This window comes from Embiotoca jacksoni, unplaced genomic scaffold (assembly GCF_022577435.1).
Source record: "Embiotoca jacksoni isolate LCO1_2020_lvr unplaced genomic scaffold, fEmbJac1.0.p SCAF_25, whole genome shotgun sequence".
In the NCBI taxonomy this organism is placed as follows: domain Eukaryota; kingdom Metazoa; phylum Chordata; class Actinopteri; family Embiotocidae; genus Embiotoca; species Embiotoca jacksoni.
In genome coordinates this window covers 2,847,880-2,875,723 of record NW_027185376.1, presented here as the reverse complement: position 1 = coordinate 2,875,723, position 27,844 = coordinate 2,847,880, and the positions used below count along the sequence as shown (strand labels likewise).

Genomic DNA, 27,844 nt, shown 5'->3' with positions numbered 1-27,844 from the left:
CGGAGGGAGGGCTCCGACAGCAGCCGGACCGCCGAGCACAGGCGCAGTCGGACGCGGATCTAGAAAAGCCAATCTAACCAGCCTCGGGGATTATTTCGCCTCTCCGAATTCGCTGAGCGATCGACACGTCGTGGACGCCTCCCTCGCTCAAACTCGGGCGCCGTTTGATGTCACCTCGCGTCTCCCCCCACCCCCTCCACGATGATTTGCGAGGAAGATGCGCCGGTCTGAAATTTCCGTTGACCTTCGGATCCTCTCAGCAGCACCGAGGCATTGCGAAGCGCCGCCGCTACAGGAGCGCCCCGGCTCCTGCCGCTGCCCCACTTAAATCCCCCGATCTCCAGGTGCTCGGACCGCCACGCCGCCCGCCCGACCTCTGATTTTCCTTTTTAACCCATCAAGACCGAGGCAGATGCCCCTCGCTCTGTCATCCCGGCTTGTACTATGGTGGAGTTTCCATCTCTCAGTCCTTACTGGCCTCTCATCCGCTTTCTGGTGCCTTTGGCCATCACCAATGTTGCCATCGACCTCGGCGAACAGGTAAAAACAACAACAAAAACAACAACACCCCGTCTGCGTGCTCGCTCCTTATTTCCAGGGTTAGGTCCGGTGACGGAGAGCCCGACAACACCGCAGCGGCTGACGGCTCTAACTGAAGAGTGTTTCTGAAACGCTGCCGAGCATCACATTTTTTTATTTATTTTTTTTTTTTGCATTTTTTTTTTTTGTTGCATTTTTTTTTTGTACAGCTTCCCCCCCCCCCAAAAAAAAAAACCCCACAAAAAAAAAACAACCCACGGACATCGTGTTTTTTTTTCGGTCGGTTCGGTTCCGTCGTGTTGTTTTGTTGTGCGTGTTTCTATGCATTATTTAGGAGTAGGAGAGGCGTACCGGGGCTGTGTCGGGAGGAAGGCCCTCGTTTATCCTGCTTTTTTTTTTTTTTTTACAAAATAGAAACGTCGTCACTGCTGCCGTGAAGCGCGCTTGAGCTGCGGGTGTTATTGACAGCAACACTACCTGCCTGTCATTCGTCAGTAACACGTGAACCGAGGCCTGTTTGTACTCGACGGACGCACAGATTTAACGCAGCTGTGTGTGTGTGTGTGTGTGTTTTTTAATTGTCAGGTTTTTTTTTTTCCTCGCTTGGACATTTCCTGTCCTGGTGACTGATCTGGTGCCTGTGCTTCACCCACAGGAACCCTGGGCAGACAGTGAGAGAAGAATGAAGGGGAAAAATAGAAAGCCCCGCTGAGGCTTGGGAAGATGTCAGGATTAAGCTTATGTAATGTCTCTGTTAGCTGGTATAAATAGCACACAGTCCTGCTGAAGGGAAAGAGGGCAGCTGTAGTGGTGTTTTCTGAAAGGTACAAGTGTCTTATGTTCAGTGTGGGGGGGGGGGGGGGGGGGGGAAGGGAAGGGAAGCGAAACATTGTGGGTGTTTTCCTGTCCAGACATTATGATGACACTCGTGTTTTTTTTTTTTTTTTTATGTTTTTGTTGTTTTGTTGGTGCCTCAACCAAAGGTTAATTTCTTTATAGTGTCTTGTTAAACAAATGCAGGGCCCGTGGTGGAGTAGCCCGGGGTCTGGTCTGAGGTAAAGTTTTAGGTTCACGTGGTGACGATGCCATACTTGAATCTATCATGTGCTGTCCGCCCACTTCTCCCTCTCTAATCCCACCCTGAAATATCCCCTCCTCCTCCTCCTCCTCCTCCTCCTCCTCCCCCCGCCCCCCTTCCTTCCCCGTCCCTCCCTCCCAGGCCCTCAACAGGGGAATAGCCACAGTCAAAGAGGATGCGGTGGAAATGCTGGCCAGCTACGGCCTGGCCTACTCCCTGATGAAGTTCTTCACCGGACCCATGAGCGACTTCAAGAACGTGGGCCTGGTGTTCGTCAACAGCAAGCGGGACCGGAGGAAGGCCGTGCTGTGCATGGTGGCGGCCGGGGCCATCGCGTTCGTCCTGCACATCTTGATAGGTGTGTGTGTTTTTAAAGGGGTTGTTTGCGCGCACGTGATGACACGCTTGCCTTAAAACCGCCGTCCTGCAAAACCTCAAATGTTTCAACACCTTTCCTTCTGGGGTTAAACAAACAAAAAAAAACAACCCAACAAATCCAAACAGGGTGGAATTTATATCTCCTCTCACGTGTGGTTTTCTTTTCTTTTTTTTTTTTTTTTTTCTCTCTCTCTCTCCCTGCAGCCTACACAGATTTAGGATACTACATTATTAATAAGCTCCACCATGTGGATGACTCCGTGGGGCGCAAGACGAGAAAGGCGTTCTTGTACCTGGCTGCGTTCCCTCTGCTGGACGCGATGGTGAGCGGCGTGGGGATTATTTCCGCACGAGCGGTCAAATATTTGACCGCGCGAGCCCGGATTTGAACACACCTGACCGAGGTGGTTTGTAATCCTCCGTTCGTGCAGGTTTTCTAAGTGTCGCTCGCTTCCATCGCCCCCCCCCCCCCCGTCCAGCTGCGGTTGAGACGAATGGGGCCGAATGGGGCTTTTTTTTTTTTTTTTTTTTTTTTTTTTGTGTGTTTTTTTTTTTTTCCCTCTTCGCGGAGAGCTTTGTGTCTTGGACTAAAACCCCTCTGTTCATTGTTCTGTTCGCAGGCTTGGATTCACGCTGGGATACTTCTCAAGCACAAGTACAGCGTCATAGTCGGCTCAGCCTCCATCTCTGATGTGGTGGCCCAGGTAACGGGGTGGGGGGGGGGGGGGGGGCTTTCTGCCATTTTTCTGATTTCGAGTTCGGCTCGCTCGGAAGGCGACGTTCGCTTACCGTCGCCGTTCGTTTTCCCGCAGATTGTGTTCGTGGCCATCCTCCTCCACAGCAACCTGGAGTGTGTGGAGCCTTTGCTCATCCCGATCCTCTCCCTGTATATGGGTGCCTTCGTCCGTTTCAGCATCGTGGGTGTGGGCTACTACTGCAACATTCACGACAGCATCCCGGACTCCAGTGGACTTGACGTTGGGGTACGTGCTGCAATTTTTCCTGCTCGCCCTTCGCAGGATGAAAAAAAAAAAAAAAAAGCCACAAATAAATGAGGTTTTTTTTTTTTTCCCTTTCACGCGATACAATACATACCGTCTGTAAAATAAAAACTTCCACCATCGTAATGTGTTGGTCCCCGCAGGGCGATGCCACCATCAAAAAGATGCTGAGTTTCTGGTGGCCCCTGGCCCTCATCCTGGCCACTCAGCGCATCAGTCGACCCATCGTCAACCTCTTCGTGTCCCGCGACCTCAAGGGGACCAGCGACGCCACGGAGGTGGGTGCATCGGTCCACCGGTCAGATCTGTACCTCATCATCTCTCACAGCGGCGAACTCTCATGTGGATCTGGCTCTTATTATACAAATGTACTGAAAAACTAGTCGTATTATAGAAATACAGGATCATTAAGAGAGACTTTACAGCCGTGTGAAGCCGGTGGGCTAATTCCCCCCTTCCCCCGCCTCCCCCCCACCCTCAAGTTATTGCAGATGAAATGCCAGATGCTAACAAACTCCCTCTGGAGCTTTCTGGCTCACAGAGACCCAAACTACTAGAGACAATACAAAGCTGTTTACCAGAACGAACTGGAAATCATTGACAAACACTGGCTGCCAGTGGTTTGGGTGATTCACCATGTTCATGTGAAGCTCGGGGCATGATTACACCGAGTGAAAACATTCCTACACGGCTCTACTGTTCCCACGTAGAGCCTCACGCTGCCCCATTGTCGTGCGGGACACAATAACAAGCTCAAGGCTGCTGTCCAAGTCATAAACTTGCGGTGGGGAAAAGAAAAAAAAAAAAACACACGCCGCCGGGGAAGCGAGAGGGACACGCGTCGCCTTCATGTCGGTCCTGGTGCGAAGCACCTGTCGATAATTTAGCCCGCGTGGCGGCGCTGGTTGTGTTTTCGGCATTAAAGCGGCGGCGCGCCGATGACTTCTAGCCGTCTTTGTCATTGCAGGCCGTGGCCGTGCTCACAGCCACGTACCCCGTAGGTCACATGCCCTACGGTTGGTTGACCGAACTGAGAGCGGTGTACCCTGCGTTTGACAAGGTAACCCAGAGCCCTCCTGCTCAAGTTTACTGCACTGATTTATTTATTTATTTTTAAATTTTTTTTTTGTGTGTGTCTACGCCACTAATAAGTTTCTCTCGCTGACAGAACAATCCCAGCAACAAGCTGAGCGCCAGCTGCCTCGTCACCAAGACGAACATTAAAAAGTTTACCTTCTGCTGTCTGGTGCTGTCACTCACGGTAAGAGCGGGGGAAATCTTTTTTTCTTCTTCTTCTTCTTCTTCTTGTTTTCTTCAGGCATATAATTTGACTGATAATGCTCTCGTAATGTGGTTTGTTTTTGTCATCTGTGTTGGACGCAGTCTCAAACATCTGGCTGAAATTTAGAGCTAAAACAAATCATCCATTTTTCAATAACTATTTATCATCTGAAGTTCATTATTAAGCAAAAATGGGTCTAGCTTCTCAAGTGTCAAAATTAACAACTGTTTTCTTTATTATATCCTTGTCAATGGAAAAAAAATTGAGTTTTGCATTATTTTTTTTTAGAAAAACAAGCAATTTCAGCTTCTTTCTTTTTTTTCATTCGTTCATTTTAAGGTTTTCAACCTTAAGAGAAAAAAAAAGAAAAGATAATCCAATTTCTTCTCGGGCGTTTCTGCAATTCAGACCCACTGCTACTCAAACCTAAAGCCTCACAATGGTAGAGGATACAGCTCGTATTACATTTCAGTGGTCATTTTCATTACGGGCTATCCCGCTCCTGCAGAGTATTAGTTTACAGCCTAAAGTGTCCTTCATTTGAGACTTGACGCCTCCCACCGTGGTGCCCTGCAACATATCCCGGAATATCATTTAAAGCCCAATTTCACTACAGAGCAGCGTCCTCCACCTCTTCCGACGTGTACGAAACACTTTCCCTCAACAGAAAACCCTCGGCTGTTATCTCTTGATGTTTACCTTTTCTTCCTAATCCTGTTGTCCTGTTTTGAGTTGTACGTGATTCAGACGCAAGACTCGCACAACCGGTCCTGTGCTACGCAGGAACATGTTTGACATGGCTTGTGCGAAGCTTGCCCAAGGCAACGCGCTCAAGATGTTTTCCGCTTCAATCGTCTCCGAACCTGACCGCCTTCTCAACCCCGCAGGCGACATTTAGAAATTTCTAACGGCGGGGTTTACGCGCTCGAGACAGTCCGTCGCACCACTCCAGCTGTGCGCCCGCGTTTGCAGTGACGATCGCGGGGCGGACTGGATGTTCTTTTCCTTTGCCGTCCTGTCTTGGTTTCGGGTTGCAGGCGGAGAGCTGGACGCGTTGGGGTGGGATTTGTGAAGAGGCTAACAGGCTTTTGTCCCCTTCAGCACACCCACACAAGCTCTGAAGGCTTAATAAAACAGGCGTTCGCGTAAAACACATCAGTTAACACATTCCAAAAAGCCCTTCGCAGGTATACATCTCCGCTAAGTAATGAGTGCTGCAGCCACACTGTATTCACTGCTGCTGCTGCTGCTGCTGCGTGGGTTTGTTTGTCAGTTAAATGTTTGTTTGACTAGCCGGTACATCAGCAGTATAGTCTTTCTGACCATAAACCCGTCTTGTTCAATGTTAGTACGACGCCTCAGCAGCCTCTCGGCAGCCTTTGCCCCAGTTTACCGTCTTGACAGCCTGAATACGAAAAACAGGAAGTTTGTGGCAAAGGTTGGGTCTTTGAGTAGGAGGAGGAGGAGGAGGAGGAGGAGGAGAGTGGCACACCAGATGTGGAATCCCAGAGCTGTAAACGTGTGTGCGAGGCAAAAAGCTCAACGGGCAGATGGGTATGGCCCGCTGCGGTGTCGAAAAACAAGTCGTCATGCCCGGACTTGTCGAGAGGCAGCATAGGAAAAACCCCGGAGGACGCAGCAGACGGTGTGTTTGAGAAGGGAAACGAGTGACGTTCTGACACAAACAACATTATCTTCTGAAAACAGACTTTGCCGAGGATTTTGAGGCAGCGAGCGTGAACGCCTCGCCGTGTTTAGAGAAACCACGGCCGAGGCGAGGGAGACGGCGGTCTCGCTCGAGGCCGGACAAATGGGCTATTACGTGCCTCCACCTTTGCTGAAGTAATGATAGATGGCGAGGCGATACCAGAATGAAATAATCGGTTGCGGGTAATCTATTCCTATGTTATGGTTAGAGGGATCCAAAATGAACAAAAACAAAATCAAACGCTTGAGGACAACTCATCATTTCCTGCTACACAGAAGAGTAAAGATGTTGAAAATAATGCAGAGCTTCCTGTTTACAATGGCGTGTGTGTGTTATGACTGGATGTCAGCAGCAGAAAGGTTTCCACATATTTATGCAGTCGGGAGACTCATTTATCCAAAGCAACGTTTAAAAAAAAAAAAAAGAAAAAAAAAAGTTCAGTCCAAGCTGCAGTCGAGGACACGACACTCACTTCTATTCTGTCGGACACAAACGCCACAAGGTCGAAGTTAACGCACAGGTGCGTGGAAAGTCACATTTTTGTGGCGAGACGGATAAGGAGGCTGAAGGACCGCACCGGCTGACTCACCACGCGGGGTGAGCGTCGGCACTGAGATTTCCTCGTCGCACCGCGCGACGCGAGAAGGCCCGTAAACCTGATGGAGAGAGTGCCGGGAGGCGGAAGCTCCCGGAGCGGCCGCTCCGAACATAAAGCGACCGGCACTTAACGGCAGCAGGGAGCAGCGGTGCTCTGCGGATGTCGGGGCAAGAGGGGGACCTGGGTTGATGCCGTATGGCTCACTGACAGCCGGCCGGTTGGTCGTCGGTCAAAAGGTCCAGAGTCCTAGTAGTAGTACAGTTTTAGTGGAATTACATGAAACATTTAAATCAAGTTGATTTTTTTTTTTTTTTTTTTTTTTTATTTGTTTCTTTTTGAGAAATGAGATAAGAGACTAAAAATTTCACTTAAAAATTTTTTTTTTTTTATATAGATTAAAAACAGTAAAATGCAGACCGGACTGTATTTTTCAACTTGACATGGATTTGTTTGGGTGAATTTCCATTCGATGTAAATAAGAAAGCCCGAGTAGCACACAGGGAAGCACGATGAGCGGAAGGAGCAGCCGGAAGAGCCGCGGTTTCTGGACGTACTCGGGTTTCATTAAGTACGAGCGTGATGACATGGGTGCTTGAAAGCAGGCGCAAGTGAGCGAGGACTGGAAACTATGGAGATTATTTTTGCAGTTTTGACTTGTGTTTGAAGGATGCGGAGAGGAGAGGAGGGGAAGATGCAGAGGATTAAAGAGGCGGGAGAGGGAGAGTCGCGCAAGTCGACTCGCGGGCCTTTACGTGAATGAGGTCACGGCAACGAGGGCAGATGCTTCAGCGTTGCCCTTTATTTAAATGTTAAGTGCCAGATGTCCAACAGCTGTATTGCTCACACTTCACGAGTCGGACGGTTCCCAAAGAACTGATCCCGAAACCGGAGTATAACATGCAGCTTGGCCCCAATTTTACCCACATCAGTCCCTCAAAGAAATCTCACATGCAACAACAACAACAACAACAACAAAAAAAAAACTGGTATGAAAACATGCAGCGGTGCCTTGTGGCGAGCAGAGCAGTTAGAAAAAAAACAACCTTCTATGGACCTCCGGGCACCGCCATGCCGAGTCCAAGTTTGGAGTGCGGAGAAATGATCTTTCTACTATTTTAAACTATTCATGCAACAGATCATTCGGGTTTGTGCCCCTGTTCAACAAGCCCCTAAATGTTCTGATCACGCAGCAACAGCTCCCGAGATGCTTTGGCAACGCGGCGCGTGCCTCGCCGACTGCTTCTCGAAACAATAACATTGTCCGTCATGTGTTTGCTCGCTCGCCTGTTTCATGTGAGCTTCAAAGGCCCCCGCATTCAATCAGAAACCCCTTCAGCTAATGAAGCAATGAAATCTAATGAGGCGCGCCGAGGGACTCCATTGTGGTGCGGCGAGCGCAAAAATTAATTTGCTCTTGTTCATTTCATCTCCAGCTTTGCTTTGTGGTGTTTTGGACTCCTCATGTGTCAGAGAAGATCCTGGTTGATGTCATTGGAGTGGAGGACGCTTTCGCTGAGCTGTGTGTGGTCCCACTCAGGATCTTCTCCTTTTTTCCGCTGCCAGGTGAGACCGCGCCATTACATATTTTTTTCAGCAGCAGCTGGATTTTCCTCCCCGCTGTAGCTTTAACCGGGGTGTAGCTCGGACCAGTGGGGTGATGTTTCCACTTTGTGTGTGTGTGTGTGTGTGTGTGTTTGCAGTGACTGTTCGGGCTCATTTGACCGGATGGCTCATGACCCTGAAAAAGACCTTTGTGCTGGCCCCCAGCTCAGTTCTCCGCATCATTGTCCTCATCACCAGTCTGGTTGTGCTGCCTTATATGGGGTAAGTCAACACTTCAGAGGACACTGAGGTTCCACAGAAGTCAGCACTGTGACTCAGGATTACTGTCGTTTGACATGTCGTTGTAGTTTCCTGTTTTTGTTCCTGAGAGCAGGATTCACTTCCGCACCTCTTAGAAGTGTAAAATATTTGGTTTAAAAGGCGTGAACTTGACAATCCTTTGTATTTCAGTGTTCACGGGGCCACACTCGGGGTTGGATCCCTCTTAGCCGGCTTCATAGGGGAGTCAACAATGGTTGCCATAGCAGCCTGCTATGTTTATCGAAAACAGGTGAGAACACCTGGGTTGAGGTCACCACGAGAGTACACACCTTATTTTGTGCTTTTAACACATCTATAGGACCACCTAGAAATCTCCTCTGCATGACTGCAGTTACAACGTCAATTGATAAAAAAAAAAGAAAAAAAACTAAATAGACACCAATTGATGCGAAACCACCATATATTGATCTCAAATAAATTACATAATGTCCGACTCGGACAGGGGAAAAAAAAGAAAAAGAAATAAACCACAGCTAAAGCTACACACCAAAGGAACTAATTACTTACAGTTACAAATTATTTCTAATGCCCGCAGTCCTGTCACTCTGAAAAGTTCAATAACTGAACTTGATCGGATTATACAGTAAGTTGTCGCAAAGGACTCACGCAAATCTCATATTCCACGTCCGGTTCAGTCGTCACTTATGAATGAAGGCAACTATTCTCCACAAAGAAAACTAAAGTGCATGCCAAACATTAGGGGAAGTGTGAGGTGACCATTAAGACCAAGTCCGTTTCAGAAAAGTGACCTTGTTACTGGTAACATCCTGTTCAAACAGCAAGCAGCACTGTTTTCATGTATTATTAATGTCATCCAGGATATTACAAGTTTATATTTACAGCACATGGTTCTGAAGTCCAGGTGTCTATTCTGTTCAGCAAATTAAAATAATAAAAAAAACAAGAGCCCAATAAATCTAAAACGGAGCCTTCATTTGTACCAAAATAACAGTTTTTGGACGTTAGAAAAGAAATTGTAGCCGACGGCAACCTCCAGCTCGTCTTAGTTTTAGTTTTTAAAGGAGTAGTCGGCAGTATGAGACATTTTAATGTGAAAGTTTAATGAGAAGATGAGTACCACTTTCAAATTTATCTCATTAGGAACCTGCAGCCTGTTGGCAAAAAAAAAAAAAGAGGAAAGTGCTGAGAATTTCCTTTTATTAACAAGAGAGATTGAAACTGTCTCCACATCTTTACTTACTCGTTTGTTTTATTTGACGCACAAACTTCCTAATTAATGGGGGATTTTGCTCTCGGTGCTTAATAGTATTCTTCCTTTGGGGTCTAAAAAGGTCCTGTTTCTGTCCGCCAGAGAAATACCTTTAATCATTTTTTAACCTTCTTCTTTTTTTTTCTCTTTTAATAAGAGCCCAAGAAGCAGTGATGCCAGTCTCACTCCGATCTCTGGATACATATTAAGTTTTATAGCTAAATCTTCTAAATCCTCCTAGTTTCGGTTTCCACTTTGCGATGAGTTTGTGCTAGAGATTTAAAGCACGACTTAACGTGTTAATCAGGATCGAGTAGCTCTGCCTGCTCCCATTTATTAGCATCTCCACGTGAGGACTGGATTACTCACCCAGGTCTACCGTGTTCCTTTATATTCTTTAATTTCCGGCACGTCTATTTCCCCTTTTCCGTCCAAAGAAAAACAATGAGATGTCCAATGAGCTGGTGGTGGAGGGCGACGACGCGGCCCCGATGAGCGAGGTGTCTCCCCGGACTCAGATGGACGCCATCGAGGAGCTGCAGGAAGAGGAAGAGGAGCAGGAGTGAGCTCTGACAGCAGGGGAAGGTATAGCCGAGCTCAGCGTGGAACTTTGCTGAAGAGGAGACAGCCGGGTGTGACGGTGCTGGACAGGAAAGAGGACCGAAGTATGGTTTGGTTTCAGAGGTTCTCTCCGCAGAACTGAGGTCGTCCTCACGTCGGCCTGAACACCATTAAAACGCACACTGTAAAGAAAGCCATGCACCTCCAAGTGTTCATCCATCAGTGTAAATACAGTTTCGTCTTCCGACCTCTCAAAACACTTTTCATAGTTTTGCATCATCACATCAACGGGTGTATTAACCATATTCATGTGTTTATCGGTAAACAAGGGAAATCGACACGGGAGAACTCTTCCTCCTCAGCGGTGAGAATGAAACATCTGTCGGGTGGTAGTGGAGTTGCCAAATTAAAGATTTCATTATTTCATGTTATTTTTTTAAGTTTTTTTCAAGATTAAGTGGCAAGACCTTGCTTGAATTCAGATATAGACATGTTGTGGGACTTGTTGGGTTGTGCAATCGTATTTTCCATACAATGGTGTACAGATTCTTGTTGTTTTCTATAGGTAATGCATTGTGTATATTTAATTGCCCAGATGGGGTCAGGAATCCCTCGTTATATCACTGCGTGTTACAGAATACAGTTATGATTGTTCACTTTCCATGCAGTCGGGGAGTCGATCTACTCTTGTTTTGCCAAGCATTTTCCTGGTAGTGTTCAGACTGTCGTATGTACTGTATATACTGTATAGGCATTCTTATTTGGCAAATAAATTGCTTTATTATTAACCCTTTTGTTTACCTGGAATACTCATTGTTGGGGTCCAACAGTCACCGATGTAAAATCCCATTTAATTTATGACTTTATTAAATCCCAAATTGTTGGAAAGTGCTGAAGTGGCAACTCGTACCTCCGCCACACAGAGCTTGCATGTTTGATGGTGGCAAAGTGTTAAAATGTCCACTGAGCTTTTTTTATTACGTCAAATAAGGTTAAAAACAAAACAAAAACAAGTTTTTTATGTCAAGCAGACTGCAAACATACTATTCCTTTCCACAGACGGGCCGTCGGAGTTTTAACGGCATCCGCCTTCCGCCAACAAAGTTAACGTATAAACACGTGCAAGATGTCTACGTAAAGCCAAGACTCTCATCAACATTTTAAGATCCAATAACCACAGCAGGTACAGTAAACAGCTTTGTCAGACCACTACTAAACAAACAACAATTACAGTATTGACTTAACTCACCAACGCAGGCTCTGAGTCCCACACTGACCAGGACAAGTCAGACAGAAACCCTCTGGTTAAATCAGCAAAGGTCCAGTAATTTCAATCCAGCAAAGAATTTAGTCCAAAGGCATTCGTATATCCATGAAATGCACAATCTGTGGTCACGTCGTTTGGAATTGCACCGTGGGTTCATAAATCTCCACAGATTATCCGGTAAAAACACGAGATATCCTGACGCAAAACCAGCTCTGCCATCATCTGATTCAAACAGAACAGACTTTATACTGTCGGCCCATTGTGCTGTGTTGTCCAGCTAGTACCTCATAGGTTGAACATGATGTGCAGAAACCTCGATCGTAAAGAAAAAGACTTTTCCAAAAACGTCATTTTATTTAAATGCCGTCCAAAACTGACAGTGCAAGAACCTTCCTGCAAATGGCATATTCAATGTTTCACTGTTAACTGATCACCTTCACCTGCTCTGTAATTAGGGCGAGGAAATGGCCCCTTCTCACTAAGAACCAACATTCAGTCTTATTGTGCATCGTTTCTAAGGCAACATGGAGGACCAAGCGAGCCTTTTTTTTTTTTTCTTCTTCTTCTTCTTTTTTTTTTTTCTACTGAGTCCAAGTGGCTGGTGGTTGGGACTGTTGCCGGTATCTGCAGCAACACGGGCACGTTTCTTCCCGTTAGAACAGCTTGGTTAAAAGGCAACATGTTACACATTGAGTTGAACACACACACACACACACACGGTTGCAAACACACACACACAGACCATCACAAAAATCACGCCTCTGACGCAGAGGCTGCGATTAATCTTCCAAGTCTTCCGATCGTCATCCGGTGTAAACTGTCGTTAAACCTGATAAATCATCCAACCTTTCATTGACTAATTCAGCCGTTTGACTCAGGACTGTCACACTTATTCATTTCAAATGCGTCTATGACACAATCAAAACAATAAATTAATACACAAAGTGTCCAAATTCCAGTGTAAACACCATCCATGTAATGTTGTTTTTTTTTGGCAGCTTCACTGTTTCTTGGCCAGAATTTAAAAAAAAAAAAAAAAAAAAAAAAAAAAAAGTAAAACCATAATAAGGTTATGGAGAAAATTTTGCCTTTTTCTTCATCATCAAAAGGAGCACCCTGCAAACTAATCTGGATTTAACTGAAACGATCCCAGAACATCAGATAAGTACACATACCCAAATAGAAAACTCTGTATACAGTACAGTGTGCACAAGAACGTGAAGACCACATCTTGTACAGGGTCTTAAATCAGCATTTTTTTTTTTTTTTTTTTTTTTTTTTAAAGGAATACGCCCACGTTTCGAGACATGCTTATTGGCCTGCTTCCAGCAAGTTGGATGTCCGAGGCTGCAGTCAAGCGACAGTTAGCTTAGCTTAGCATAAAGACTGGAAACACAGGGAAACGGTTAGCCTGGTTCAGCAACTCTAAAGCTCACAAATGGCGTTAAATCTCATTTATTTACTGCGGGAAGTGACGATAATTAGGTTAGAGATGATCACTGATTGTATTTTTTTTTTTTTACCCTGCAGACATAAAGAAACTAATTCATTAGAGAAGATCAAAAGTCAAATCTGCTCCCGACAGTGCATGAATAAATGGACGTGGTGATAACCATCACTGCAACTCTGCTTCTTAATTTAATGCAACCCCGTTTGCTGTCACTTCTCCACCTGACAAATGCAACCAGACCAACCCCCCCCCTCCCGCTCTGCTCTCTCTACACTAGTCTATTTTTTTTTTTAAAATTTTTAAGGACCAGCTCACGTCTCTGCAACACGAGATTCCCTTGTAAATGTTTTTTCAAATGCCTGTGATAACAGACAGTAGATATTAAATGAATATAAAACGATTCACTAATTTTGTTTCCCGGCTTGTTTTAACACGTAAACAAACAAAATAGTTTTTTTTTTAAAAAAAGGAGAGAGGATGAGATTATTGATGGCTATAAAAAGGTCGATGGGTAATCTGCCATATTGACATTTGAAACAAGTGATCGTGGAGAGACTCGGAGACCTGCTTGTGTCCAAACGTCTCGATAGATATGATGTGGTGATATGTGAGCTCCGAAGGTGCTGCCGGTTGGATTTTTCGACCCGAGGACAACGCACGGCGAGTTGTTTTCCCTTTACTTCCGCCCTACCCTGTGAAGCAAAGCTAAAAGACACGAGAGCGGTATCGCTCTACTCATCTGACTCTGGGAAGCAGGCTAACGAGCATGTCTCCCGAACCTCTTCCTTTAATTGGCGGAAATCTTTTTCATCTCGATCGACCTGAGGGGTGGTTTGTATGGCAGGAGATTTCTCTGCAGCTGCAATCAGCTGGACGGGAGCTCCTCGTGCAGTTCTGCGGCTTCTACAACTGGCACGTTGTAGTGGCGATCGTCCTCCGTGACGAGGCTCACGGACTGCCAGTCGTCCTTGTGGTCGTCTGGGTAGAAGGTGACAAACTCCTCCGAGTCCGCCTTGTACAGTCTGTAAACTTGAATGGTGCACTGCAAGGCGTAGCCCAGCAGGAACATCTCCACCTGCACAGAAGGACGCACAAAGTCGGAGGGGACAATCGCACGGTTACGGAGGAACTCCAGCGGACTCCTCAAACAGCGCCGCACGTGACGTTTATGGGTGGAGTTTGTTTTATGGAAACCACGCCTGTAAAAGCTTTGATCAAAAGTGATAATATCAATTAAATCAGTCAGCAGCTAGTCCTTTCTAAAAAAAAAACAAAAAACAAAACACCTTACCCCCGGGGCGAATGAGGAGGAGGTACAGCAGCTCGAAAACAGAAACGCAGCACAAGCGCCGGCATGTTTTACCGAGTCGGCCGAATGTTACACACCCAGTCTCACGGCATCCGACGTTAATTGTTCCCTTTACTCGGCGCGACAGCGGTTTACGCGTCACCAATTTACCGCTGTATTCAAAAAGGTTGAGAACCCCCCCCCCCCCCCCCCCCCCTTCCCCCGATGCGGCCGGTTTCTAACAGGCCCTCGTTTACCATGGAGCCGGTCGGCAAAATGAAAAAGGAGCGCTCGGCCCCTCGTTACCTGCTCGAGCCCGGCGCTGAGGCCCACGTGGCCGAGGTGGTTGGAGAGGAAGGAGCGCGGGCAGTCGGACGAGTCCCGCGCAAACAGCAGCCAGCAGAAGAGGGGCACGTCTCCGCCGCCCTGCATGCAGCCGTGCAGCTCCACCGCTCTGCCCAGCATCAGCAGCTTGAGCGCCTCCAGCAGCCCCAGCTCCTCCTCCCCGCCCTGGAACACTCGCTCGCAGAGCTGCAGGCGCTCCGCGGCGGAGACGCAGTCCACGGCCGCCTGCCACTGGAGACAAACCGGAGAAACAAGCAGAGGCGGCTCCGGTGAGAATTTGAATCGATGCAAAATGTTGCCGGTCGTGGCTTCACAGAAAGGCGAGGACTCGCCGCCGGCTTCTGCGTGACGTCGCCGTAAACGGACATTTTTCTGATTGGTTGACGGAAACCGACTCGTGCCTCAAATTAGGATAAGCTCTCTTGTTTTCAAGGAGGTCCCAACATAACAACGCAATCGGAACAAACACCGGGGAGTGGCAAGATTCAAAAAAACAAAAAAACAAAACAGAAACACAATTATCAGTACAGCACCGTTCAGACAGAAAAGATTCATTCATAACGATGGAACACAAACCAACCACATCCCTCCAGAACCGCCCGGCGAACACGGACATCACATCCCAGCGCATTTCCAAGAGTGAACCAAACTGTGTAGGTATCTTCCAAAGTTGACCAGAGAGAGAGAGAGAGAGAGAGAGCCGAGGCAGCAGCGTTAATAAACGACTGGGCGGCTGGTGACTTTAGCGAGCAGCTCGGATACGCTTGCGTTTTCTTTTTCCAAACAGTGGTGAGTCGGCAGTATTTTAGAATTAGACCAGTCAGGTAGCCTTGTGTGTAAATGTTGACCAATCAGTAGCAGTGCATCCCTCTAGGAGGAGCGTGGAGTCGGGAGGTGGGAAAGAATACGCCAGAAGATACATCCTTTCCCCTTCACGGGGCAGATTTTGTATTTTGAACTCTCTGTCGTCTGAAGAACGAAAACTGCGCGACACTATCGGACTTTCTGCTCCTCTCCGACTCTCTTTTGGTTCCTACGAACCGAGAACTGGATATTTGGTGAAGGTTACGAGAGGCAGAAGAAAATCGACAACGAGAAGAACAAAATCACTATCTGCCGCCCCGCGTGGATTAATCCTCTGCAGAGCGCCGTGAGTATCCGCCGCAAATTTTATGGACATACTGCGAAAAGTTTTTATTAAATATTTTTGTTTCGTCATGAGCTGAAATTAGTAGTCGGTCGGTCGCCAAAAATCATCATCGTCATCATTTCACAGCTAACATTTTTTTCTGTGCAGCACAGTGTCGGCTGGACTGACTGGTTAGTCAGTTTGAAGGACAAAGACATTCATTTGAACATTTCGGCTTCTTTCCAGCTCTGCGTGTTTCCTTCGCAACATCTTCAGAACAACGACGGAACAAGACGACTCCGTTGTGACTGCGAGTTGCGTCATCTCACACAAGGCCATCATTTAACTAACGCTTTCCGTTCTTCAGATGTGAAAAATGGATTTTGAAGTTCCTGTTTTGAAGCCTCACTTAAGTTCCTGGATTTATCCGCTCCAAAAAAAAAAAAAAGAAAAAAAAAGGAGGCTTTCATGTGATATTTATTTAGAGCCAAACTTTTTTTTTTTTTTTTTTTTTAATTCACTGAAGAGCTTTTGTATCGTAAACCCTCCCTCCCCTCTCCCTCCCCCACCCGCAAACACAGTACAGCATAAACCAGTGACACAACAGCGTCTATTCCCAGTGTAACTATACTGTCAGACACACAGCTCCGTCTCTTAAAGCCAGAGAGGTCTGACACAAAACAAAAACAAACAAAAAAAAAACGCGTGCAGTAAACACCAGAGTTTCTCAACCTCACAGAGGCAGCGGCCGACTATAAATTCTGCAGCGGGGCGTCATGCTCTTGTAGTAAAGACGCTTTTAACAGGTCAAACAGTTTCGTCCAGGGTCCATCTATCCCTCCAAATCCTTCAGAGCTCGACCAGGCTGTGTTAATGACCCAGCCTTTGCAGGACCTGCCTTCCCTTTAAACATATGGTAACAATCACACCCGACAGCTCCGCGGACGAATATCAACACCCTTAGTGTCTGCGAGTGGCGTAAAAACAGCGCCGCGGTTTACCGGGGCCGTGCCGCCGAAATGCTTTCTCGGTGTGTGGACGCTTCCCGAGCAGGTCGGCAGCCTCTACCTTGTTTCGGAGGAGCTCCACGTAGCCTTTCAGCTGCTGCGTGGCGTCTCCCGTCCCGTCTCCCTGCAGGCACTCGTCAGGAAATGTCCACTGACTTATCAGGCCTTCCCGAGCCTCCAGTGTGTTCGGCAGCTGCAAACACAGAACGTTACAACGATGCAAGATCAGCTGTGATAACAAGAGCTGAAAAACCAAAGGCAGTTTAGTCCGGTCTAAAGTCAAGTTTTGGTTCTTTTGGGTGCACCGACAGTCACACGAGATTAGAGGTTTGTCGTTCGCAAAACTTCACTTCCAAGGGTAACTACGTTTTTGGGGTTACAAGCTCAAAGCCAGCACTTCAGTTTTGTAGTATTTCATCAAACAGGTCCTGAGTGGTGTCGGGATAAAAAAAAACTCCAGCTGGAGTTTAAACTGGTTAAAACCACAGACTGCATATAAAAGGGAATGTAGTGTCTGAAAAATGAGGCCGATGCGGAAGTGCCTTAAACTGCAATACCACCACGGGCCACTAGGGGTTGACTCCAAAACACCTCGAGCTCCATAGAGTCCCCATTCACAACTTCTATGATGAAATACAAAGTCAATCAATTTTTTTTCCACAAGTCCTTATGGTGTCGTTAGCTAAAGTCCCTTGATGGCGGCGGTTAAAATACCAAAAGTCAAGGCTTCATAGCAGCATTTCACGGGGTAAACCTGCACACATTATCATTGTAATCGGCACTGACAACATGGCGCCGAACTAACGGTCAACAAGCATCTTTAAGCGAGCATTTACCAAAGCGATGTCGTCCTCCTGCAGCCACGCCGGCAGCTGTGTGCTGTGGGACAACACCTGGAACAGCGTGGCTCTCAGGGCGCAGTAGTTGTCCCCCCGCACTCTCCTCACGCTGCCGAACCTCTGGGACATCTCTTTATAACCCTGCAGCAGCACACAGGGACCCCAAAGGAAACCCCTCAGCCGTTAACGTGAAGTGAAAAGAAGAGAAAAGAAAAGAAAAGAAAAGAAAAGAAAAGAAAAGAAAAGAAAAGAAAAGAAAAGAAAAGAAAAGAAAAGAAAAAGAAAAGAAAAGCGGCTTTAAATGCGCTGCTACACCCACCGACCTTTTTAATCAGAGCACTTTTGGCGGTGTTTCCTTTCCACTCTCTCTCGCTGTAGGACAGGATGTCCACCGCCGGGGACAAACTGCATCTGTCCTCCACCTTCAAAACTGAGTGAGCGAGAGGAGAGAAAGGTGACAAGACGGACAAAACGAACGGGCCGCTGTCCGCGTTTCACGCGGCGAACAAAAGCAGTGGTTGGTTAAAAAAAATAAAATAAATAAATAAATAAAAAATCTCTGATAGAATTTGAATTATGTAAAGGATGCACTGACGTTTAGTTTCTAACTCTGGCGGCGGTCCTGGTTTACTACTCTGCGATGCCGACAGCTCCTCGGCTCCTCGGTACAGATCCTCCTCGCTGGAAGGAAACAGAAACACTTTGCAAACACAATACTTGATGCGTAAAGCTGGCAGAGATCTTCTGTATACTTATCGATTAAAACAACAATGAGGTTATTACTGTTACACCAAATGTGTTTTAACCTCCAGCTGAAAATACTGAAAATAATGCGCCATTTTCCTCCCGTTTCAGTAACATCTGATATAAACCATGAGGCGACGGATATTTTAAGACATTAGTGAGGGAAGTCACGCAGTCTGGAGACACTGACTAACATTTCTGCTTTTGGTCTTTCTACGGAATTTGTTGACACGAGAGTACAAACAGAATAACAGCGGGCTCATCTTTACACTAACAGCGAGCTAAAATACTTTGTACTTGTTTTTTGTATATTTTAGCGTGTTTTTGTACTATAATCGAATCGCTTCAATCCTCTTGTGTACTTTCGAGGCTCTTTTTTAAACAATCTAAACACGCAGTCTAAAGCGCACGGCGCATTTAGGGCGTCTCCAAATCCACTTCAGCTGCTTTAATGGCGGATAATTCAAGCGAGGGAGACAAAAGTTTCCACGGGGTTGGATTTGGTCTCTAATTTAATCGAAAGGTGTGTTTTGGGTGCAGCATGAAATAAACCGGTGCCATCTCCAAACTCCTTTAAAAACCAGGTGTGTTGGCACGTTGGTGGATTGTTGTTTAATGGAGGGTTTGGCTAAGAACAACAACAGAAAACGTCTCTGCACAGGAAACGGATCTGCCCGTCTTCAACAATAATCCTTCGCCTTGTAACCTTGTTACTTTTCAACTTTCGCATGTTCGGGAGCTGCTGCGTGTTTCTGTGTTTGTAACAAAGCAGGATGCACAAAGCGTTGTGCACCTGCCTGCATAGCTACATGTTACTTTCTTAATGGTGGCCTTCAACTAACAGTGAGAAAGCTCAACACTGACTTCAGACCAGGTTTTTGTGGTGTCAATCGTGCACACACTTTCCTTTCCGTTATCTGCGCCAACAATGCCCCTGACCGCGCCTCGTTTTAAGGCCGAGCGCCCTCAGCAGTGTGTCTGAGGAGATCACGTTGCTACACACTTTTTTTAAACAGTCCCTTCCTGTGTCGTTTCCCACCGCAATATCCTGTTTTAGAAGCTGATTATTAGCTCCTGTGTCTCAGTGTTTCATCAGATGATACCGCCACCACACGGCTGTGATGCTGAAATCTAATTCGTGACCGTTAAGAAACGAACAATCCTCTTTACCGACCTGATTCCCAGACCGCCTTCCTTCTCCGCGGCAGCATCGGCCTTCACGTCCGCGTCCAGCTGTTCCTCTTTTCCAGTCACCTCCTGAGTCTCGGCCTCCGTTGCAGCGCTCTCCTCTTCCTCCTCTTTCTTCTTCATCCCACCATCTTCCTTCGTTTTGGGAACATCGTCGTCTTCGTCCTGCACTTTCAACCTCTTCTCCTCCGAGGGAGCGACCTCCTTTGAGCTCGTAGTTGTACACTTGGGATCCGGCTTCGCATCCCGATCAGACTCCAAGCTGGAGAGAGAAAGCACCATTTCCTGCTTTTCGTACATATCCAAGTTTGCTGTTCATGTCCTAAACTCATATTCCAGCAAAATGTGTTGCTTAAGTCACATTTCATATCATGAAACAGGTGTTTAATTGTACAAACGTTGCAGGAAAAGGAACATAACAAGGTATGACGATCATAGGAGAAGCCGTGGTGACTCCGCCCCCTAGTGGCGACAGCGACGCCATCGAAAACACAAGTGCACAGTTTGTGTAAACAAGTGTCTTGTTTTGATATCAAACTCTGAACCGACTGACCTGCGGCTGGCGTCTGCTGGAGCTGTGGTCTCTGGCTCCTTGTCAGAGCTGGCACAGTCCCGGTCCTCTCCACTGCGGTCGAGTCCCGCGGGCTCCGGTCCAGAAGAAGACCGAGAGACATCACGGCTTTTTGTGTCTTCGGGACTGCTGTTGTCTGAATCCTCCGTCCCAGCACTGAAGACAAGAAAGATAGAAATTTATAATGGATGTTCAAGCAGGTGATCAAGTCTAATAATGCAACGCAGTAACTGCACAGAGGAACATCACGGTGTTTTTAAGCACAGTGATAATATATGTAAAGTTACAATACAACAGATTTATAGAAGTGATCATTGTATTTTACAAATCAATCAAAAGTCCTATAAATTCATCACAACAGTGATAGAGCAGTGCTGAGCGGTGATGTTGCAACACCTCGATGGCCCGACATGACCACGAGAATGAGATTAATGATTAAAGGGACGGAGACCAGGGGACAACAACAAAAGAAAACAGTGCTCCATCTGCACCGGCAGATGTTGTCCCAGAAGTACAAATTCTGTAAATGTAATAATACAAACTTCTCGTATTCATACTTCACAGCATTGTTTGAGATTTTCTTTTTTTTTTTTCTTTTTAAGAGTCGCGACAGGTTGTTCAGTTCACATCCTTGAAATTTGTTCTGCCCCTAAAAGAAACTGTCGACATCCTTTATCAGTCTACAAGTAATAATTGATTCCCTCCAGATAAACCAGACTCATTAGTCCTTCTCTGATCTTTTCTTTTGGATTTTTTTTTTTAATCCAGTTTTTAAATCAAGTAAATCACAAAAAAAAAAAAAAAAAAAAAAAAACCCCCAGAGAAAAATCCCCAATTGTTGTTGTAATAGAAACATATTTTTTTGAAGTAGAAGTGCGATTCTTTTTGTTTAATCTTCTCTCCAAACCACCGCCGTACAGGGAACCACTGGATATTAGATTTAACATTTGCTTTACAACATATTGTTTATTTATACATCATAAAATTAAAAAAAAACAAAAAAACAGGTTACCAAACTTGTACCGAAGCAGATTTCTGCAGTGCATTTTTATCCCGTGTCCCACATCCGGAGACGATGCCCCACATTTGTGAAAAGTCAACACTGCAGGACAAACGCAAATCTGGAAACGGAGCAACAAAGAAATCTCCACTGGAGCTCGGAGATGACGGATGAAAGCAGACGGGTAAAGAAACATCAGTTGGAAGAACGCAGGTCAGGACAGCCGACTTTGGTGGTGAGATGACCTGCACGAAACCATTTACTGAAACTTTAGCTTCTTTTTATGTTTACTGAGCGTGGGAGTTCAGAAAGTAGCATCCAAAATAAAAATTAAAAATTAAAAAAAGACATTTGTTTTGTCCTTCCAAATGGACAGACATCAGAATCTTAGACGACCTCTCATCGCTGTTAAAGTGTCCCCACATTGTCCCACATTGTCCCACAAAAACATTTGTTTGATCCATGTCGGCAGCGGCAAATTGTATTTCAAGATATTTCCAAGATGTTTAAATGATTAACAACTAAGTTTTACATCATTGTAATGTCGTGTGTATTAAATATAAATTACACTGTCTGTAATCAAATAAAATAAAGATTTTTTATTTTTTTTTTACTTGGGGATGACTGATCTAAAACATTATAAAAACAGTATATTGACTGACTCATGATGAGGAACTATAAATGGCACATATTTCAGATGAACCTGATGATATACGTTGTTGTTGTTGTTGTTGTTGTTGTTGTGTCACTCACCGGCTCAGAGACTTGGAGTTGGTCTCCTGACTGACCGCAGTGATGGACGACACGGGACCTGCTGCTGCAGCCAGTTCAGCGTTTGGCACAAGTAACACTTCATTGTTTTGAGCAACTTCCCCCGACGGCTCGGCCGCAGTGATTCTGGAGAATGCTTCTTCTTCTTCTTCTTCACCACCACCGCCGCCGCCGCCGTCATCATCGTCGCGGGTCGCGCTCTCTGTAATGTGCTCTGTTGTCGTGTTGGTCTCAGCGTCGGGAGGCTTCTCGGGTCCGACCGCCTCGGCCGCCAGCGAGGCGCCTCCCGGGACGTCGTCCTTCACCGAGGCGGCAGTTTCTTCTTCCGCTGCCGCGTTTGATGCGACTGAAACCTCCCAGTGCGCTGCGGCCTTGTCCCCCTGCTGAGTTTGTAAAGTGCACTGCAGGAGTTCAACGGGAGCTTCCTTCACGTCTTCGTCTGGTGCTCCGTTTCCTTCGACCTCGGACGCTTCGCGGGGAGAAGGCGGCGCCGTTTGAACGCTTTCCTTCTGCGAGGGTCCATTTTCCTGGACGTTGTTGGGCTCTCCGTTCTCGGGACCCTGCTTCATCGGCACCGGCTCGTCACTTCTCCTGAGTGACATAACATAGCAAACGAGAGCAGTGTTACGCAACACAACACATTACAACCAAAAAACAAAAATAAAAGAGAGATCAGATGCTGCAGAAAGAAGTTTCAGGAAGCAGGAAACTTTCAATCAAAACTGTCCCTTTATCTTTCCGCATTAGTGCAAGAAATGACACCACAAACTTTTCTCCTCCACAAACCGTTCGAGACCTCTGGAAGTTCCCCTCAGTCGCATTTGTGACCTCTCACGTCACACATCCCACTCAAACCAAAAGGGGAAAATCCAGTTGCAATTTATTTTTCACCTAATAGTCCAGAAATGCGTCAAATCTTGAAATTAAATTTTTGAGATGCTTTTATCTACTTTCTGCATGCAAAGAGAAGATGTTCCCTTGAGCTGAAATCCGAGGAGTAAATCTGATATTTACACAAACTTCCACGTTTTCTAAACGAGTTGATGTTTCTGCGTCGACACGTCTCAGCAGAAACTGTCATTTTACTTCTTCTCCTGAGTCACTTCGAACGTTTGTTACGATCCGTCGGTTTAGAAATCTTTTAAACCCGAGAACCCAAAAACACCGAAGGGGAACTTTTCCTTCTCGTCATCTGACCGGTGCCCAGCAGCCTCCGCAAACTTCTAACCTGATGTCGTCATCTCTCTCGGGACCGCAGGTGCCGCCCACGACCGTCCCGCCAGCGCACGCCGTGGCCTTGGAGTCATCCTTCAGCAAGCCGCTTCTTTCCTCCACGCTGCCACAGGGACTTTCAGTGTGACAGCAACTGTTCCCCATCTGTTCGCTCCCTCAGCTCGGGAGGTCGGACAGGTCGTGGGCCTCTGGTCCAAAAAAAATAAGAATATATATACATACATTTATTTATTTATTTTAAATCAACCGCAGGCGACTTGGCGAGTCGCTGAAGCCCCGAGGCCTTCAGGGGTCCGTGATGAGGATGATGATGATGATGATGATGAGGGTCAAGTTGCTGAAGGAACCACGAGGCAGATGTTGTGTTATTGTGTTTGAACATGGTGTGATGTGAAAAGTGTCACAGCCTAAAAATGTGACTGCCCATCAGATACACTAACATTTGGTGAGTGTTACAGAACACGGTGCCCGCATATCATTAGTGTCGACCAAATACTGTGATCTAAAAGCATTAAATCACACGAAAGACGCCAAAAGGTGATTTAAATATAGTCAGGTGAGGTGTTACTGCTCTTCAGACTGACCTGGACTCTTTATCTGAATATTAATCATGACGTTTGGATGGCAGCTGTTGAAACGTCACATGATCAGATTTAGATATCAAATTTAACATTTTATTACGTTGTTATTTACAACAACAACAACAACAAAAAACACAAAAAAAAAATGTACGAGACCCGATTGCGTGGTTTTACAATAGAAATGTAACGTAAATAAATAAATAATAATACAGCTACACCCCTTTGTAACGTTAATAATGACAGCTGCGTGCTAAAAATGTCAGTACGATTTGAACACGTAATAATGACGCGCACACGTACCTTGTTGTTTTAGTTTTATAAAAGTGGGACTCGTCGCTCCTTCGGTCATGAAGCTCCTCTTCTTTCTTTCTTTCTTTCTTTTTTTCTTTCTTTCTTTCTTTCTTCTTTCACTTTTGGTGAAGCTGGTTAGCTCGCCAGCTAGCTGCGGTAAACTTAAACCACAAACACGCGTTAACTAAAGAGTGGCCATTACGCATTGGAGCCGCCGCCGCCGCCGCCTCCACCGCCGCCGCGCGTTGCCGCCGCCGCTCAGCTTTTCTCTCCGGCCGCACCCGTGTTTTTTTGTTTTTTTTTTATCGTTCAACGCGGCACATTTCATCCAAAAGCTGCCATTTGCTGCGTTTTCCTGCGGAACATCTGTCGCTGCGGACTCACCTCCCCCACCTCCTCCTCCTCCTCCTCTCCCCCACCTCCTCCTCCTCCTCCTCTCCCCCCCCCCCGCTTAGCTTAGCCGGAGCAGCGGGTCACGGCTCGTGTCCGAGCGCATGACGTCATACTTACGTGCGCCTTAGCGTTTTCGCTGCGTTCAGGCGCTCCTCGGAAATCCGCGCGATTTTACCGTGCGGTAACCCTTTTCGGGCAAGTCTACGGAATCACCAGAAATTTACTTTTTTTTTTTTTTTTAAATCCTTAAATCGTGAAAGCAAACACGCCAAACGTATTACATGTCGCTGCTTTCCTCTGTTTTGTTTCGTAGTGAATTTGATTTATTTTTGATGTTTTAGACTGGAAGTTGAGTTTAACGAACTATTCGAAACGCATCACATTTGACTCCTGGAATTTATGTTGGGACAGTTTAATAGACAAAATGATTTTAGTCCACAAATGACAGAAAATAACTGATTAAAGTAAATGCACATTGTTGGCTAGAAAAAAAACGTCTTTGGATAAGTTTGAAAATGTCCTCATAACCAGCTCTGAAATGCTATATAAACAATGAAGGTAGTATATTAATGTTAATAAAGCAAACAAGCTTTCTGGCTCAAAATACATATTAGGGCTGAAACGATTATGTATATTATCGAGTCATTTTATTTTATTAATCAATCCATTGGCTGTTTGTCATGAAGGCGCAAAAAATATAAATGTACTTTTTTTTTTTCACAATCGGCCCCAAATCTATGAGAAGTATTTTGGCAATCAACGATCTTTTGGCTGCAAGTGTCGAGGTCAGCCTTTCAAGATCTGGTAGTAAGTTTGTTTCCTAAATGAACTGTGTCAGCATCAAAACATAATAAGACCTCAGGTCTATCGGGACCGTCCTTGTCAACCTCCAGTTATGATTTAATAATAATAATAATAATAATAATATCATTAACTATTAGCGTGGTCATGATTTTACATAAGTTTCCAAAAAAGTAAAAAAAAAATTCAAGTCAATTCATCAGTGTCGAATAAATTTATGTCTAAATAAGAGATTTTATGACGACGTTTCTATTTAGGAGGGCAACGATGTAAATATGAGCAAAAACAGAAATTTACCGCACGTAAAAAAACACAAGTTTATTTTCAAACATTTTCAAAATATCTTTAACAAAGCAAAAAAAGTTCAAATTTATATTTTACATTATTTACATTGAACATAATTCATTTCTGTGTGAAAAAAATAAATAAAATCACCCTAAAACCTGTTTTGTTTCGTAGTTCAAACTACACGTCCTTCAGTTCTTTTATGTGACTGATCAGCTCCTGCGGGAGTCCGAGCTCCGACACCACGTCCGCACATCGCTGCAGGAGCAGGTTCAGACCTTCGCTCGAGCCGGAGGTGCAGTCGATCGACCCCGAACAGACGTTTCGTGGCTGGTGAGGAATGTCGGAGTCCATTTTTTCTCCCCTCCCGCAGCAGTCCGAATCGTTGCACCCCCCCGCAGAGCATCCCGGGTCGGCCTGCTCCACCCCGAGGTCCTCGAAGCTCTCGGAGACGTCGCTCACGCTGGGCGGAGGATTCTCCAGAACCTCCCTGATGCTGTCCGCGATTCGGTCCTCGTGCCGCGTAACCTGCTGCAGGAGGTCGGTCACAGAGGCCGGGACGGGCTTTTCCGGACGCTCCATCTGGCACCAGCACGATATAGCGCTGCAGCGTGGGACACAAAGAGGCACCAGTGTGACACACAATGGCAGAGAGAAGTGACTGGGGACCGGCCGGCGCTGGGCAGAAAAGAGACTTCAATGATCGTCAGTACAAAAGAGACTCGTGATGTTTCTGTGACGCGGAAATTGGAAGAATTTTACACCTCAGAGGGATTTTTTATATATATTTTTTTTTTAAACATAACCGGGTAAAATAACATCTAAAAGACCTTTTCCAAAACATCTGATTATAAAAGGTAAAGAAAAATCACAGAGGATGTTTTCCACCTCATTGTCATTAAATAACGACTATTATAAAAAAAAAAAGAAATATTAAAATAGTGAACGATATCAAATGAGACAACATTTCTTCCTTATCGGATAAAAACACAATTCAAGCTCAAACTGTTTCTCATCGTGAGATTTCATCGTTTTAATATTGTGAGTAAAGTGATAAAACTTTCATCATAAACTGAGTTCATAAACAGAAAAACTATCAGCTGCTAAAAGAAATGAATTCAGATGTTTGGCTCTTATTTTGTCTGTTCATTACTCGTTCTTAATTTAAACTTTAAACAATATATAAGATTATGACTAACAATCAACATACACAATTTTACAGCTCAAAAAAAGTCAAGTTATAATAGTGTGTGAGAGGTCAGAAAGACGAGCAAATAAAAGTGAAGCAGGGTCCCATTTGTGACCTCTTATTATAAGTTAGTGAACATGAATTATGTAGATTGATCGTTTAATTTGAAATGTTTTTTTTCTGACACATAACGAAGTAAACAAACAAAATTACAGCAGAAGTCCGAAAAAGTTACACACAAGTTTGTGTTTTTCATCTGGACACCCTTTTTTTTTGTTTTTGTTGTTGTTTTAATTTGACACAAACCACTCTGTCACATATAATCAGCTGTATTATTGATTGGTTTACCTCACGATTCCTTTCAGGCGGCCCACAGCCGCAGTCCGAGCGATTCCTTCCCCGAAGCCCGCGTTGAACCCGGCCTGAAGAGAGGCCTCCTCCCCGGCATCGACTCCGTCCACGTACCCGTCCTGTCAACGACACCCAGGAGCTGAATGCGCTTTCACAAAGAGCTGAATCAACCAAGCATCAACTACACAACGTTACGTCCGCAAAGTTTAGTATTTTTTATTTTAAATTAAAACACAGGAACCGTTTAAATGTGAGTTCTCCCTGCGGCTCAAACGACAACGTTACCCGGACTCGCTTCTTCATGTTGGACGTCCACTCTCTGCTTTGTAAATTAAGCTCGTCCGCATTCTCGTCGAAGACATCTTCTCCGCTGAGAGACGCAGCTTTTACCCAAGACATCGTGGATATAGATTTAAAAAAACAACAACAAAAAACAACAACCGTGTTTCAGAGACATCTGAGCGAGCTGCCAGGCAACGGCTAACTTTAGCTGCCGCAGCTAATGACGACGTCATCGGGCTGCGACTGAAAGAAGGGAAAAAAAAAAAAAAAAATCCACCCAAAGCGGAAATGGTTCTTCAAAATAAAACGACTAAATAAACGTTGCACATTAATACAGCAGTAATGTGAATCACCGCCAGGGAGCATTTACGACATAGTGTGTACTTTTACTTTGATACTTTAAATATGTTTTTTTTTTTTTTTTCTGATAATACATTATTTTACTTAAATAAGGTTTTGAAGGCAGGACTTTAACTTGTAGTGGAGATATTTGTTTTTTTTACAGTGTGGTATCAGTACCTTTATCTGAAGTGAAGGACCTGAACACTTCTTGGACCACTGCATACAATTCCACTGTTTCACAGCTGGAATTGATTTAA

General features: G+C 45.5%; 3 protein-coding genes across 5 annotated transcripts; 1 reads left to right on the top strand and 2 right to left on the bottom strand.

Annotated features, from left to right (window-relative positions):
- Window positions 1–11,028, top strand: ankha (ANKH inorganic pyrophosphate transport regulator a). 2 transcript variants are annotated; one of them, XM_069159608.1, is made up of 12 exons: window positions 1–540; window positions 1,760–1,976; window positions 2,201–2,319; window positions 2,617–2,700; window positions 2,809–2,979; window positions 3,141–3,275; window positions 3,965–4,057; window positions 4,166–4,258; window positions 8,019–8,148; window positions 8,286–8,409; window positions 8,599–8,698; window positions 10,117–11,028. In XM_069159608.1, the coding sequence occupies exons 1-12, from the start codon at window positions 445–447 to the stop codon at window positions 10,243–10,245; spliced, it is 1,491 nt and encodes a 496-aa protein (XP_069015709.1). In that variant the 5' UTR covers window positions 1–444; the 3' UTR covers window positions 10,246–11,028. The 2 variants fall into 2 exon arrangements, with proteins under 2 accessions (XP_069015709.1, XP_069015710.1); XM_069159609.1 differs by lacking the exon at window positions 1–540 and adding an exon at window positions 1,477–1,595.
- On the bottom strand, window positions 10,130–24,349 carry LOC138204386 (dentin matrix acidic phosphoprotein 1). Of its 2 annotated transcripts, XM_069159607.1 has the most exons (12): window positions 23,954–24,349; window positions 23,068–23,260; window positions 21,822–22,430; window positions 20,051–20,224; window positions 19,484–19,759; window positions 18,161–18,246; window positions 17,889–17,995; window positions 17,563–17,706; window positions 16,788–16,919; window positions 14,552–14,821; window positions 13,779–14,032; window positions 10,130–10,215 (listed from the first exon to the last, which is right to left on the bottom strand). In XM_069159607.1, the coding sequence occupies exons 2-11, from the start codon at window positions 23,214–23,216 to the stop codon at window positions 13,823–13,825; spliced, it is 2,157 nt and encodes a 718-aa protein (XP_069015708.1). In that variant the 5' UTR covers window positions 23,217–23,260; window positions 23,954–24,349; the 3' UTR covers window positions 10,130–10,215; window positions 13,779–13,822. The 2 variants fall into 2 exon arrangements, with proteins under 2 accessions (XP_069015708.1, XP_069015707.1); XM_069159606.1 differs by lacking the exon at window positions 10,130–10,215 and having other exon boundaries at window positions 11,200–14,032.
- Window positions 24,350–25,430: 1,081 nt separating this feature from the next.
- On the bottom strand, window positions 25,431–27,474 carry otulina (OTU deubiquitinase with linear linkage specificity a). The gene is made up of 3 exons (XM_069159605.1): window positions 27,249–27,474; window positions 26,961–27,082; window positions 25,431–26,027 (listed from the first exon to the last, which is right to left on the bottom strand). Exons 1-3 carry the CDS (start codon window positions 27,360–27,362, stop codon window positions 25,604–25,606), a joined length of 660 nt encoding a protein of 219 aa, XP_069015706.1. The 5' UTR covers window positions 27,363–27,474; the 3' UTR covers window positions 25,431–25,603.
- Between the last annotated feature and the right edge of the window lie 370 nt (window positions 27,475–27,844).